Source organism: Scyliorhinus torazame, chromosome 11, assembly GCF_047496885.1.
Source record: "Scyliorhinus torazame isolate Kashiwa2021f chromosome 11, sScyTor2.1, whole genome shotgun sequence".
NCBI classification, from domain to species: Eukaryota; Metazoa; Chordata; class Chondrichthyes; order Carcharhiniformes; family Scyliorhinidae; genus Scyliorhinus; species Scyliorhinus torazame.
The window spans coordinates 47,004,724-47,020,950 of record NC_092717.1 but is presented as its reverse complement, the minus strand read 5'-3'; the positions used below and the strand labels follow the sequence as shown (position 1 = coordinate 47,020,950).

General features: G+C 50.8%; 1 protein-coding gene across 3 annotated transcripts in view; it reads left to right on the top strand.

The window, feature by feature from the left end:
* The first annotated feature begins 9,582 nt into the window (after positions 1-9,582).
* The window catches only part of LOC140385261 (uncharacterized), a 217,884-nt gene continuing 211,239 nt past the window's right edge, over positions 9,583-16,227 (top strand). For all 3 annotated transcript variants that reach the window (XM_072467217.1, XM_072467216.1, XM_072467218.1), the window contains exon 1: positions 9,583-9,724. In XM_072467217.1, coding sequence (XP_072323318.1) covers positions 9,647-9,724 — 78 coding nt within the window. In that variant the 5' untranslated portion in view covers positions 9,583-9,646. The remainder of the gene's footprint in view (positions 9,725-16,227) is intronic.

The window sequence follows — 16,227 nt, the reverse complement described above, 5'->3', positions numbered from 1 at the left end:
GCCAGTATGGAAACACTTGCACCATTTCTCAGTCTCCATCTGGCATTGTGACTTTATGTTCAAGTGTCATTGCTTACTTGGGAATTGTTTTACTTTAACCTAATTTACACATTTTTAGTAGAAGTGCTTTTCTGGTACTGTGCTACTGCATAATCTTGTAGATCACAGCAACCAACATGCACATGGAGATTGCACATGCAAGTGGTAGCACATTTGCAATACGTGCTTTCTTTGTGGGAAAGTCGACAAACAACATTTTAATGGTTTTTACAGCAAGTCTTTCATTAATCTTTTGGGACCATGTGTTTAAAGTGGGAAGTTTAACATTTTAAATCTGGGATGAATGAAATTTTGGGTCCGCGAGCACAATTGAATGCGCAAACAAATTGACACAGGTAAATTAAATTACGATGAAAGGGACACGAACGGCAAGAGTTGACTACTAGTTGACTGTACTATCCTGCTTGTTAGTTTCTTTCGCAGCTCCCTAAATTTACCTGCAAGACCTCGTCCTTGTTCTACCTTTGTCGTTGGTACAGTGACAGACCATGGACTGCTGATTGTTCACCCTCCCCCTCAGAGTGGTCTGTACCCATTCAGTGATATGTTGATCCTGGCACCAGGGACGCAACATACCATCCTGGATTTACGGCTGCAGAAAGGTCTGCCTGCTCCCTTAAGCATCAAATTTCCTATCACTATTGTTTTTTCAATTTTCCTCTTACCTCCTCTGTACAGCTGAGCCAGCTGTGGTGCCATGGATTTGGCTCTTCCAGTGCTCTCCATCACTCTCACCAGTATTAGAAGTGATGCATGTTGGGAGAGCGAGCTGCACTCAGGGGATTCCTGCACTTCATGCCTGATCCTTCCTGATAGGCTTCATCCATTCCCTGTCTGTCTGCATGCCCTCAACTGCAGGAATGTGCAGTGCTGCCAGGTGCTGTTTAAGCTCCAAATCCAGGAGCTGGAGCTGCAGACATGATTGTCAAGGATACGAGAAGCATCCTGGGGTTTCCACATGGACCAGATGTGCGCTCCATAGGTCTGAGCTGCTCTGCCATTCCTCTAGTTATTCGACAGTTAAACTTACTAATGACTCACTGACCAGCTGCTTCTCCTGCGTTGGTGTCACTGAATATTTTAGGGAAGGTTAACCAAAATGTTTTAATTTAACTCTTATTAATTATCTTCAGATATTAGAGAAAAATTCAGAAATCTTTAGCGTTCCCTGTTATTTAAAATTAACTTTATCCCCTAGATTTGATTAATTAGCTTGAACTGCCAGTAATTGTAATTAGCTTGAACTGCCAGTAATTGTACGATAAATTATCAACTTTAGTTTTTATGCTAATTACTAGAGACAGATGGATTTTGATTGTCAAGGTATCACGGGGTATGGACCAAAAGTTAAGAAAATTGTCTTGAAGTGCAGACTAGATCTAACTGACCGGCAGAGGATAATGGTCTGCTCCAGACTACTGCCAGTTACAGGAATATGGACTACCAGTGAGTCACTGAATTAATGTTTGCTTTCAGAGAATTTCAGTGTTACCAGTACTTATCAGTAGTGCAATTTCAGTGTCGTATTGGTACAATCAAAGCTCTGAATCCCTTCCCGACATTCGGGGTCCCCTATTCCATTCCTTTTTAAAAAAAATATTTTTATTAAGGTTTTTTAACAACACAATTTTTTCCCCTTACAAACAAATAACCCCCCCCCCCCCGTAACAAAATAACGCAAATTCTCCCTGAGCAAGATATATACAAGGCAAGATGGTATATTTACATAGCTTTATACACTGGCTCTTGGCCGCGCGTACCGTTTCCCCCCCACCCTCCATGATATCTCCCGCTCGTCCATCCCCTCAGACAGTCTCTCGTTCCCCCCTCCCCCCCCTATTCCATTCCTTATGTTTCACTATTTCACAGGTGGTCTCTGTGTTCTTGAAACTTCTCGTAGAAAAGCTGCTGGCAAGAAACCAGGAGCAAATACTCTAACCAGACAATAACACTTGAAGGGGTCCAGTCGTCAGACGTGGTTAAAACTCCTGGGAGACCTCCAACCTGAAGGTTCCTACCTTCTCTACCTACTCTAATTCCTACCCTTGCAGCATATAGTATGAGTGGCCAGTGAGGGACATCTTGGCTCTAGTCTGAGATTTATCGTGCAAGCTATAGCAGACTTGGTGTCATTTGTGGCACAAAGGAGGCCATTTAGCTCATCGAGTTCAAGCCAGCTTTCCATGGAGCAATTCAGTCAGTCCTGCTCCCCCGTTCGATCCCTCTAGCTCTGCAAAGAACAAAGAACAAAGGAAAGTACAGCACAGGAACAGGCCCTTCGGCCCCCCAAGCCTGCGCCGACCATGCTGCCCGTCTAAACTAAAATCTTCTACACTTCCTGGGTCCGTATCCCTCTATTCCCATCCTATTCCTTTATTTGTCAAGATGCCCCTTAAATGTCACTATTGTCTCTGCTTCCACCATCTCCCCAGGCAGCAAGTTCCAGGCACCCATTACCCTCTGTGGGGGGAAAAAAACACTTGCCTCGTACATCTCCTCTAAACCTTGCCCCTCGCACCCTAAACCTATGCCCCCTAGTAATTGACCCCTCTACCCTGGGGAAAAGCCTCGACTATCCACTCTGTCTATGCCCCTCATAATTTTGTAAACCTCTATCAAGTCGCCCCTCAACCTCCGACGTTCCAGTGAGAACAAACTGATTTTATTCAACCTCTCCTCATAGCTAATGCCCTCCCCATACCAGGCAACATCCTGGTAAATCTCTTCTGCACCCTCTCCAAGGCCTCCACATCCTTCTGGTAATGTGGCGACCAGAATTGAACACTATACTCCAAGTATGGCCTAACAGGTTGATTTCTTCCAAGTGCCCATCTAATTTTCTTATAAAAGCATTGACTGTTTCCCCTCCCATCCCTCTCATGCGCAGTGAGTCCCAATCATTACCACTTTCTGTGTTCCCTCACATTCCCCTGCATCTCTTTCCCAAAACCTGAAATTTGTGTCCCCTTGTCCCATCAGCGAATGGGAGGTTTTTCTGCATCTACCTTGACCAAACATATCTTCATCTCTCGTTCCTGGTCAGCATTCTGAAAGGTCCGTTTCCTCTGTGACAACCTGGTCCACTGCTCAATCACCCCCAATACCTCATCCGCTGCCCATGGCACCTTCCCATGAAATTGCAGGTGTGACACGTGCACTTGCACCTCCTCTCTCATCACCATCCAAAGCTGCAAACATTCCTTCCCTTTCAGGTGAATCAGCAAATTACTTGTTCCTCTTTTAATTTAGTTCACTGCATTCCTTGTTCACGATGCAGTCTCCTCTCTATTGGAGAGACCAAATTCAGATTTGGGTAGTCGCTTTGCGCAACACCTCTGCACAGTCCACAAGCATGACCTTGAGCATCTGATTTCTTGCCGTTTTATTGTACCACCTTGCTCTCATGCTCACAAATGTGGCCTTGGTCTACTGCAGTGTTCCAGCAAAGCTCAAGGCAAATTTGAAGAGCAGCATCTCATTTTCCAATTAGGCACTTTACAGCCTTCGGGACTCAATATTGAGTTCAACAATTTCAGACGGTGAACGCTGTCCTTCATTTTGATCGTCAATATGTGTTTTTGCTTTTGGACAGTTGTCCATTATTCTGCTATTCCTACTTACTTTGGACAAATGCTTTGTTTCTCTACTATTTTTGTCATTTAATTTCTCTATCCAATGGCACAAAACCCATTACATTTCTACCTTCTTTCATTTTTGAAGAAGTCATATTTGGCTCAACATTGGGTGTGATTTAACAGAAAGGTTTCCAAGTGTGGTAACGAGCGGGAACTGCTATCATGCTACCAAGGAGACCAGCTCCACGGTTCGGAGACGCTGACCTGGCCAGAATGTTGGATGCGGTGCAGACGGGATGCCCTGTTGCCCCGAGAGGCTCGGAGTGTCAGCCACAGGGCAGCCAGTGCCGCCTGGGAGGAAGTGGCAGCGAGCATCAGCTTGGGAAATGTCACCAGGAGGACCAGCACCCAGTGCCGTAAAAAGATCAAAAGATCAACGACCACCACCGGGCCACACAGGGTGAGTTGGCAGCAGCCCCGCCGACCACCATACCGTTCCCCAGCCCACCGATTTCCAGCAGTGGTGACTGGACCGGGATTACCTGGAGCTGCTGCAGTCCATAGGGTGCGGCCGTGAGATTCCGAGGGGGATGTCAGCGACACTCCAGCAGGTCCATAGCCGATTGGAGGATGCAAGGCACCAAGGCCAATACTACTAGGGTGGTGACCACAGTGGAGTGCCTAGTGTACGACATCAGCAACATGTGTGGTGCTGTCCAAGGTGTAGCTCTGTCAGTGATGGCCAAAATTGAGCTCCTCAGCAGCATGTCCTGGTCACCGGGGGACGTGTCCCGGTCTCAGGTGGACTTTGCCGGAGCACTCCATAGCATTACCCAGTCACTGAGGAGCTTCGCTGAGGGCGTCAACACCATGGTGGAGGCTTTGGGGAGCCATCAGATCTGACAGAGCCAGGTGACGCAGGAGTATCCTGAGCTCAATACAGCTGCCCCTCCGTCCAGAGGTGACCCCCAGGAACCTATGAGTACTGTCCAGGAAGAGGGGGCATTGGACGCTAACCCCAAACCTCCCTAGGGCGGGGCAACAGCAGCTACCAGTTCCCCCGAGTCCCCCTTCACCCCACCCCCGGCAATAGCATGTCTCCAGAGTTAGCGTCTGGAACAGGGTGGCACAGCAGGGCATGTGCCACCGGAAAGTATGCCGGGGCCTCCGGCCCCATGGCCCCCAGAGGATGCCCACTGGGGCATCAAAGGTGATGGGACGTGGTAAGCAACAGGCTTCCTCCACATCTTGTGTGCATCCTGGGAACACACCTAGATGCAGCGGCAGAGCATGGAGGGCTAAGCAGTTCGAGAATCACTGAGCGGGGGGGTCACAATTGTACAGCATCAAAACACGTTGCATCTGAGACATGTGAAGCCTCTGGCACATTATTCTGTAATGCGGGCCGACCTCCAAGCCCCTGCCCCTGCTGAGGCCCCTGAGCATGGCAGTCCCAGATTCCATCCCCCCTCACCCAAGGCATACTGCCTGCAGGTGATGGGTGTGAGCGTGCACTCAACAGACAGACAGGAATCAGCCTATGGCATAGATTGAGGAGCACCAGAGCTCAGCTCACAGTGGGTTATCATTACCCTCCTGCCTTCGACAGTGACCTCCTGGCAGTGCCGACACAGGCCCATCACCCTGGGGTGATGTAACACAGACCGTGGGAGAGTGCAACAGGGTGTGGGGGGTGGGGAGGTGACAGATGCTGCATGATCACGTTTGACAGCCTTCTTACATTGGCCCCCAGCTGCCTACCCTTAACAAACCCCGTCTGATCCTCCACAATAACGTCTGGTACGCAGTCCTCAATCCTGGAGGACAACATTTTGGCCAGAAGTTTGGCATCTACGTTCAACAAGGAAATCGACCTGTAAGACCCACTTGGCTCCGGGTCCTTGTCCCATTTCAGGATGAGCGAGATCATGGCCTGTGACATCGTCTGGGGCAGAACCCCTCTTTCCATAGCCTCATTAAAGACCTACATCAGCACTGGCCCCAATATTCCGGAGAACTTTTTATAGAACTCGGCTGGGTACCCGTCCGGTCCCGGGGCCTTATCTGACTGCATGGCCTTCAAACCCTCCACTCTCTCCTCCAGCCCGATCGGGGCCCCCAGCCCTTCAATGAGCCCCCCCATCCACCTTCGGGAAAGTCAGCCCCTCCAAGAAGTGCCTCATCCCCTCTGGCCCCGCAGGGGGCTCCGACCTATACAACCTGCTATAAAAGTCCCGAAAGGCCTTGCTCACCCCCGCCGAGTCCCCAACTAAGTTCCCATCCCCGTCAATAACTTTCCCTATTTCTCTAGCTGCCTCCCTCTTTCTGAGCTGCTGTGCAAGTATCCTGCTGACTTTCTCACCGTGTTCGTAAATCGCCCCCTTCACCTTTCTGAGCTGTTCCACTGCCTTCCCTGTGGTTAACAAATCAAATTCCGCCTGCAGCCTCCGGCGTTCCCTTAAAAGCCCTGCCTCTGGAGCCTCTGCATACCTCCTATCAACTCGTAGAATTTTAGCAGTCGGTCTGTTTCTGCCCTATCCGTCCTGTCTCTGTGGGCCCGGACCGAGATCAGCTCTCCTCCCACCACTGCCTTCAGCGCTTCCCAGACCACCGCTGCTGAGACCACCCCCGTATCATTTACCTGCAGGTAATTCAGCATACACTTCCTCAGCCTCTCGCACACTGCTTCGTCCGCCAACAGCCCTACATCCAACCTCCATTGTGGGCGCTGCTTGCTATCCATACTCACCTGCAGGTCCACCCAGTGCGGAGCATGGTCCGAGATCGTGATTGCCGAGTACCCAGTGTCCACCACCCCAGCCAGTAGGGCCCTACCCAGGACAAAGAAATCGATCCGGGAGTACACCTTATGTACGTGGGAGTAAAAAGAAAATTCCTTTGCACTCGGCTCCCTAAATCTCCATGGATCCACCTCGCCCATCTGTTCCATGAATCCTTTCAGCTCCTTTGCCATTGCTGGCACCTTGCCCGTTCTCGAGCATGACCGGTCCAGGCCTGGATCAATAACCGTATTAAAATCCCCTCCCATAATCAGATTGTGCAAGTCCAGGTCCGGAATCTTCCCTAGCACCTTCTTTATAAAAATCCCGTCATCCCAATTTGGCACATATACACTGACCAGCACTACCTTCATCCCCTGCAGCTTGCCACTAACCGCGATATATCGACCTCCCACATCCGAGACTATTCTTCCCACCTCAAATGTCACCCGCTTGTTAACCAAGATCGTAACCCCTCTAGTCTTTGTATCCAACCTTTCCCCAACTTGACCTGGTCACTACTCTTAAGGTGCATCTCCTGCAGCATTACCACATCCGCCTTCAGTCCCTTCAGGTGTGCAAACACACATGCCCTCTTTACTGGACCATTTAGCCCCCGTACACAGGTGATCAGCCTAGTTGGGGGGCAAAGTGCCCCCCCCCGCCCCGCCCCCTCCCGCCGATCAGTCATCCCCTTGCTTGGGCCCGCCTCCAGCCCCTGCGCCGCACCTTCTCCGGTCCGCCCCACGGCGGCTCCCACCCCCGACCTCCTCAGTGTCCCTCCACTGAAGTCCCTCCCTCGTCAGCAGAACCCATCCCCCCTCCCCCTCCCCCAGCAACACTACTCTTAAAACCTAACCCATCGAGTAAACTAAACATATACACCCCCCCACTGTGCTTCCGTGAGCTAGCTCACCCAGCTAGCTTGGTGGCCCCGCCCCCGGATCCAAGAAGTCTCCCACCTATTGTTCCCTCGCTCCCCTCCCTCCGCTCATACAAACTCCCTCATCTAACAATCCCCAAACAAACACCCAACAGCAAGAAAACACACAGACAAAAGCACCACCCACCGAAACTCAAAAGTGCACATCAGTAAAAACAAAAGGGACATTGCCAACATCTACCAAGAAAAAGAACCCAAAACTGAAAAATCGACTTTCACCCCCCCCCCCTTTTTCCCTTAAACAGAGCCCCCAAAACAGACACAAAACAATAAGAGAAAGCATAAACAATTCAAAAATAGGAAAACAAAACCCCAAAAACCAAGGGGAAAAAACAAAAACAGACAAAAGGGGCCCAATATAGGCCAACAAGTTGTCTCCGAGACCGAGAGTTCTCAGACCCCCACCAGTCCTTTTCTTTTAGCAGAGTCCAGCGCCTCATCGTGCGACTCAAAATAATGATACTGGTCCTCATGCGTGACCCAAAGACGCGCTGGATACAGCAGACCGAACTTCACCTGCTTCTTGAAGACAATAGATTTGACTTGGTTAAAGCCTGCCCTCTGCCTCGCTCCACGCTCAGGTCCTGGTACACCCGCAGGATGCTGTTGTCCCACTTACAGCTCCGCGTTCGCTTGGTCCACCGAAGAATGCATTCCTTGTCCAGGGTCCTATGGAATTTCACCACTTTAATCGGGTCCAAACATTCCCACTTCTGCCTGGCAAAACCATCCTGGATGTTCTGCATCACCGGGTCCGTTGGTCGCTGCGCTGCCACCCCAGGGGTCCGGTCCTCGGCCATACTGTCTCCCGCTGCAGCTTCAACACAGCTCGTGGCTAACTTCTTGTTTCTGCCCTTTCATGCACTTCTGGTCCTTTTCTCCATGCACCGATACGTGGAAAAAGTGCCCAATTGCCTCAGCCTTTGAATTTGCCATTTAAAACTGGAAAAAAGTCCGGGGGAAGATCCAAAAGTCCGACCAGAGTGGGAGCCAGCAAATGTGCGACTTACTCCTTCATAGCCGCCACTGGAAGTCTCCTGAATCCAGATTTTAATACAATTGGTCACCGACCCACCTATTCAACAAGCCTTATTTTGTTAACCAGCCTTTTGTGCTATTTTGCCAATTGTTTTCTTAAAATCCATGGAGCCAACATCCATTGCAGTCCCTTCATTTACCTTTTGTTACTTCATCAAAAAACTCAATTAAATGAGTTGAGCATGATTTGCCTTTGCTGTCTTATCCTTAGTTAACCCAAACCTCTCAAATTGCCTGTTAATTTTCCCCCTGATCATTGTTTCTAAAACCTTACCTGCCACTGGTGTTAAACCAATAGGTGCTCAGACTGTTCTGACACCATTTCAAAAGGGTATCGCACTTGCGAGTCTCCAATCGTCCGGCACCTCCCCACTTTCCAGGTAAAACTGGAAGATTATTGCAGGTCCTCCTGCTATCTCCACTCCAACTACCTTGCAACCTGGAATGCAAGCTATCTAGACCAGGCAACATAGCTATCTAAGCATAGCCAGTTTTTCCAGTACCTTCTCTCTCAATTCCCATCCCATCGCTTCCATCTCCATTTCTAGACATTTTGTCAGATTCAACTTCCTTAGTAAACACTGATACCAAGTACATGTTAAATATGCAGCTCTGTAAGCAGTTCTTTGTTCCTAACAGGACCTGCTTACTGTTATAATTTACATACAGGTAGAATATTTTGGGGTTCCAGGTAGAATATTTTGGGGTTCTCTTTTATGTTGACTACCATTCTATTCTCATCTTATCGACCAGGTGCCAGTCGGGGCAGTGGCAGGAAAAGCGGCGAGCCCCATCTGTCACTCACAGCTTGCCAGCAGCTGACTGAGCGGCTCAGCCAATCAAAGCGACATGCTGTCAATGCCAGCAGTGTTGACAAAGGGGCGGGGCTAGGCTGTCAGTCAGAGAAGTCTGGGCGGTGCCGGGTTGTCACTCAGAGCAGTGTGGGCGGGGCCGGGCTGTCAGTCAGAGCAGCGTGGGTGGGGCCGGGCTGTCACTCAGCAGCCTGGGCGGGGCCGGGCTGTCAGTCAGAGCACCGTGGGTGGGGCCGGGCTGTCACCCAGCAGCCTTAGCGGGGCCGGGCTGTCAGTCAGCAATGTGCTGTCAGTCGGAACAGTATGGGCGGGGCCGGGCTGTCAGTCAGAGCAGGGTGGGAGGGGTCGGACTGTCAGTCAGAGCAGTGTGGGCGGGGCCGAGCTCAGGTACAAGGCCCAAGCGGGGAAGCTCCTTGTGTGAGTGTGGGCAGTGGAGAGATGAGAGCGGCTTTGAGGAGAAGGCAGCAGCATGTGCCGACGCAGCCGCCTTGTGTCGCTTCACAGCCTGCAGCACAGGTAAATATATCCAGGGGAAGCCTCAAACACAGCAGCCACCTGAGCCTTAGGGAGCAAACCCCAGACAGCGATAGCAACAACCTCCCCATTCAGCCGAATCGGCCTGAAGACCTTTGTAAAATAGCTCGGCTTTGTGATTGTAACATTTACTGACAGTGCCACATGCTTGTACGTGGAGCCATTAAACTCAGAAAAACTATTCGACCCATCTAGTCTGCAATTTTTCTGTAGAGCAGTCCATTCAGCCCATTTTCACTGTTCTATCCCTATAGCTATGCAAATATATTCCATCAATTGCCTATCCAATTTCCATTTAGAACATAGAACATACAGTGCAAAAGGAGGCCATTCGGCCCAGTGAGTCTGCACCGACCCACTTAAACCCTCACTTACACCCTATCTCTGTAACCCAGTAACCCCCCCTAAGCTTTTTTTGATCACTAAGGGCAATTTATCATGGCAAGTCTACCTAACCTGCACGTCTTTGGACTGTGGGAGGAAACCGGAGCACCCGGAGGAAACCCACGCAGACACGGGGAGAACGTGCAGACTCCGCACAGACCTATTGGAAAATCGAACCTGGGACCCTGATGCTGTGAAGCCACAGTGCTAGCCACTTGTGCTAGCATTCTGCCCACAAATTTGAAATCATTTGTTATCTCTGATTCCCCCAACCTATAGACAGTGTGCGTGGAGTATGACTCACTATGTAAAAATGCTTACCCTCGTATTCCTGATGTATCCAGAACTAGGGGTTATAGTTTGAGGATAAGGAGTAAACATTTTTGGACTGAGGTGAGGAGAAAGTAGTTTGGGGCCAAAACCTTGTGTAATTTCAAGAAGGAATTAGATATAGCTCTTGGGGGTGAAGGGATATGGGGGAAAGGCAGGATCAGGGTATTGAATTTGATGATCAGCCATGAGCGTAATGAATGGCGGAGCAGACTCGAAAGGCCGAATGGCCTCTTCCTTCCTCTATTTTCGAAGTTTCTATGTATTTATTGCTCAAAGCCTTAAACCTGTGTCCCTCTAGACCAATGATTTTAAAACATTTTCCTGCGACTCAGTTTTGCCATTCAGCCGACGTTTGCAACCCTTGCCAGTTTTCTTACCTTTTATGTGAAAAGGGAGTCTGCTTGGTCTTAATGATCTCGCTTGAACATAGAAACATAGGAATTAAGAGTAGAAGTAGGCAATTCAGCCCTTTGAGTCTGTTCCGCCATTCAGTCAGATCATGGCTGATCTCTTCCTGGTCTCAAACTCACCTCTCCACCTGTTGTCCTTTAACCCATTTTTTAATCAAAAATATATTTATCTCTTTTTTTTTCTTGAAAACATTTAATGACTCAGATTCCGCCGCACTGTGGGGTAGCGAGTTCCACATTCACTACCCTCTTGTGACAAGTTCCTCCTCATCTCAGTTCTTAATCCACCATCTTTCAACCTATATCAGTGACTTCTCGTTCTAGATTACCTCACAAGAGGGACCGTTTGGTTTACATTTACTTTATCAATCCCATTTAGTATTTTATACACCTCGATCAGATTCCCTCTCACCCTTCTAAACTCTAGCGAGTATAAGCCCAAACTGTTAATCTCTCCTCGTACATCAGGTTCAAAGGAGGAAAGGGGATTGCGGAGGTGGAGACTTCAGCCAGGTCCTTTGTGCTGTCTTCAACTTTGTGAGAACACTGCAGGGTCTGAAGGCGGAAGGCCGCCACCTGAGTGCGAAGGCACACCAGCACCTGACCGCCCTCCCTAAGTGGGAGACTCAGAACTTCAGCAGCGACCCAGAACAACTCTCCAGGCATTCTATGGAGCTTTGTAACAAAGTCAAGGGGAGGGGTAAAACTGACCAGCCGGCACCACTTGAGGCTATCAGTTGGTTTAGGACAAGAGCTTGACCTCTGTAAGACAGCACTCTGAGCAGTGACTCAAGCGAGCGGTGACGTTGGCCTCCAGCTCCTGCCAGTTAGTCGGCCAGAATTCCTCAGCTGGTCAAAGATGGACACCCAAATAAAGGAAGCTGGTCCTGCTCCAGGTGAAAGGCCGAGCCCTTCTGAGAGGGTGTCCATCAGCACAGACTGACCAGAAGTCCGGAATACCAGGTTCTAGACCCAGATGCTGTCATAGATTGTGTGACCCGAGACCGTGTAGGCCTGGTCAGGGTGGATTTTGTGGTCCAGCACAGTGCCAAGGCGGAAGCGCATTGCCTTAGTGAAGATTTTGTCGTCTGTGCTAAGGAGGGAGACCAATGGCCAATTTTTAAGGTGGCAGGGATCACCTGTCTTTGGCAGCAAGGTAATAGTGGCCCTGCGCCATGAGAGGGGCATCTCCCCAATCATGATACTTTCCCCCAGGAACCCTGCATAGTTTCTCCCTATGACATCCCAGCACGCCCTGAAGAACTCCAAAGTCAGCCCCCTCCAGCCTCGAGGTTTTGCCCCTGGAAAGGCTGTTGTGGGCGCCAGTCAGGTATTCCAGGCTTATCGGGTCATCAAGGGGGCTGCGACAGTTCCGGGGTTAATATGTATTGCTCCTTTTTCAGTTTTCTTGGGAGGCTGGGGTGTGATGTCGAGGGGCAGAGGTAGGGGAATCACCCTCTCCACACCCAGGGGTGGTTGTAAATAATCTCTTTTTTCCCCCCTCCCCCCAAAAGAGTGCCGGCGCTTATGGGCGGGGGCGGGGGGGGGGGGAGCGCATGGTGGGCTGCGCCGACGAAACCTCCATTCTTGTATCGCTCCTCCATTCCCTCGACTCTGCTCCTGGGGTTGTGACTTGGTTGCCTTCCGCACCGGCTCGGGGTCGTACTCATTGCCGCCGCTCCCCTTGCTGATCCTCGCTGAAGTGATGCTGGGCCGAGTACTAGGTGCTGAGGCGTCGGTGGGCTCGTGATGTGGTGGGGCAAGGTGTCGCAGTAGATCCCCAGCTGGTGTTCCGGGGAGCAGATTCTCAAGGCCGACGGGGTCGGAGGTGTGTGGGGCCACCCCCGCCTTGTCTTTTTCCGCGTCTTACGGCCTGGTGGACACCTTCCCTCCTCCGCGCCGGCAGCCGAGGTGTCAGTCAGTGCCGACATGTCCCCCCTCGCGGGGGTGGGGTGGTAACGTTAGTGGAGGGAGAGGGGATGGCTTTGGAGGCGCGGCAATTCTTCCGCACCTGCTCCACCTTCTTGCAGGCGTGACTCCACAGACCAAAAATTATGATAAGACATTTCTTGTTGCGAGACTTCGAAACCCACATCTAATACCTCCCCAAGGATCAGGTAGACGAAAGTCTTGCGCTGGAATGAGTTGATGTGCCTGAGGGGCAGGGTGTCCTCCAGGCCGAGTGTGAGCGGCGTTACCTCGGACAGCACCTTCTATACCAGATGAAGGCGGGGGAGGAGCTCTGTAAGGAGGTAGGGCGGGACGTTCGATTAGTGTAACCCTCTCGAAGGTGGCCTCAAGAGGGTCCACCGCCCACCGTGAGCCCCTTTTCAAGGGCGAGGTGGACCACCCGCTCAGCCTTCAGAAAAAACATGACTTTCCCAGCCATTGTGCGAATGCTATGGACTCTATGGTCACGGTGGGGTGAGTAGAGCACTTGACCAGTTTCTGTGTTAGCAGTGTTGCGGGAGCAGAGGAGGTCACCACTCCCGCATATGTGACTTTTGATGGCCCCGTTACTGATGTAGATGGAGTGGCCATTAGGGCAAGTGCCTCGCCCATCCCGATGTTGCCTTTGTCCTGTCAGCACTCATAAGTAGACGGAGCGGGGGCTGGGAGTAAGAATGTGGTGGTATAATGTCCTCTTCCCCTCCAGAAAGGGAAGCGGAGGAGCGAGGAAAGTAAAGAGAAAGAGAGCAAGGGACAGTGGGAGGAGGACAGGGTGGTTGGGCACCGTGGATGGGCTGGTGCCTCAGATGGGAGACTCCTGTGCAGCTGGTGGGCGGGAGGACAGGGGAGCGAAAGGTCTGCATCCCGGAACGGGCCCAGCAAATACACAGTCCATACTCTGGGATGACCACACCAATGTAAGCAGGCGTCCTTCCTGCCGAAAGAAGTTGCTGGTGTGTGAGGTCTTCAGCCTGGGAGGGGCTCAGCTAACACACTGGCTACCAGATCCTCACCCTGGGACATGCACACCTGATGGTCTGAGAAAATAAGCCTTCGTCCTCACTGAAAGGCAGTTGTTGATGGGTGCGAGGCAGGGCCCAGCAAATAAGCAGTCCAGAGGGCTCAGCTCCCACCCTGGTCTCAAGTCGCCCTCTTCTCCTTCTCTCGTTCTTTCCCTCCTCCCTCCAGGCAGGCAGAAAACATGAGTAGCAGCAGCAACAGCTCTCCACCACAACACCAATTCCACAGCTCTAAGGTCTGCACTGTGTATTCCATAGCTCTAATTCCACAGCTCTAAGGTCTGCACTGTGTATGGCTGCTTCGGATTTGCCATGTGAAATTGTCCCTTAACGCTGGGGTTGCAGGAATAGGGCTGGGATTGGGCCTAGGTAGGGTGGTCTTTCGAAGGGTCGGTGCTCTGATTTCCTCCCACAGTCTAAAGATTGGTGGATTAGCCATGCTAAATTGCCTCTTAGTAACGAAAGGTTAGGTGGGGTTATTGGGTTACGAGGATGGGGTGGGGGTAGGGATTCTATGAGTTGGCCCATTGAGTCTGCTCTGCCATTTGACCATGGCTGATGTGTTTCTCATCCCCATTCTCCTGCCTTCTCCCTGTAACCCCTTATTAATTAAGAACCTATCTATCTCTGTCTTAAAGCACTCTGACTTGGACTCCACAGCCTTCTGCGGCAAAGAGTTTGTATTCTTAGAAATAAATCCCAGTGTCTTGTTTTGCTGAGCTGTAATGCTTTTTAAAATAATTTGTTCACCAACGTTCCCAGATCCTTTGATCTTCAACATCTTTCAGTTTCTTATTTTCTAAGATATGGATGACATTCCGCGTTTATGTTAAAGTTCATTTGCCACTTAACTGCCCAGTCTGCAAGTTTTCTAATGTTTTCTAACATGCTGTTGCTCTCTCCTTCAGTGTTAGCTATAACCCCCAGTTTGCTGTCTGCAGATATTCATTGAGTTACTGTACTTTTTCCTCAATCCTACTGGCTTGACCAGACTAACTCTCTACCTCATGGTGATAGTGCTCACTGGCTTGTGCACTCTTACTATCTCAGGGGCTGTGTCCTGTAGAGAGAGGGAGAGTCTTAATCCCCTGTGTGCTTTATAGTGGTGGTGTCCTCTCTGGTGATTGGTTGTTATGTGTCGTGTGTGTTCATTGGTTATCCTGTGTGTCAATCACTGCCTGTCTGCATCTCATTATATACATGAGTGGATATTATGACATCTCCTCTTTTTGAAGTAAATTTTGGAAAGTGGCGATTATATATACATGCATGATTATATACAAGTGGTGAGTGAATGAACATATGTACATGGGAAGGTGTCTATCGTGCAGATACAGAGCAGACTGAACAAAATTTACAAGATTTAAGTCTATAGATTCAGTCTTTGTGGCGGGCGACAAATTCTTGTTGATCGCCTCAGAGGTGGAGGGGGGGACGCCGGCACTTGGACAGGCGGGATTGCTGCCATGTCGGCGGTCTCATGGAGAGGCGGGATCGCTGCCAGATCGGTGGCCTCGTGTTGCGAGATGTCCGGAGGAGGCATGGTGACATGCGGAGAAGTGCAGCCAGGCGGTGGGCAGGGAACTTTGGCGCCCTCCTGTTGCGCCGTAGAATGGAGCCATCAGCCATTTGGACAATGAAGGGCCTGGGGGCAGCCTGCCTGACGACAATAGCTGGGGCTGACCAACCTCCCTCAGGCAACTGGACGCGAACAACATCGTCTGGAGCCAGCGCAGATAGATCCTTGGCATGAGCATCATACGTGATCTTCTGCTGGTCCCTGGATCGCTGCACTTTCTGTAGCACCATGAGTCGGTCAAGGTCTGGAACATGGATGGCTGGAACAGTCGTCCTCAGGTTGCGGTTCATGAGCAACTGCGCCGGAGGCAAACCAGTCGACAGAGGGGTTGCCCTGTATGCCAACAGCGCCAGGTTGAAGTCCGAGGCTGAGTCTGCAGCCTTGCACAGCAACCGCTTGACAATATGGACCCCTTTTTCGGCCTTCCCGTTTGCGGGTAATGGGGACTGGACGTGATGTGACTGAAGTGGTAGGATTGTGCAAAGTCGGACCACTCTTGGCTGTAGAAACATGGGCTGTTGTCACTCATTACTGTGAGTGGTATGCGTGCCTGGCAAACGTCTCCTTGCAGGCGGACTTGGACGTGAGGTCCGACAGTTTCACCACTTCCGGGTAGCTGGAGAAGTAGTTGACCAAGAGCACGTAATCACCCCCATTTGCATTCAAGAGGTCTATCCCCACCTTGGACCACAGAGAAGTCACGATCTCGTGCTGTTGCAGTGTTTCCTTGGGCTGAGCTGGTTGAAACTTCTGGCATGTTGTGCAGTTGAGGACCGTAGTGGCGGACTGTAGTGGCAATGTCCTGGCTGA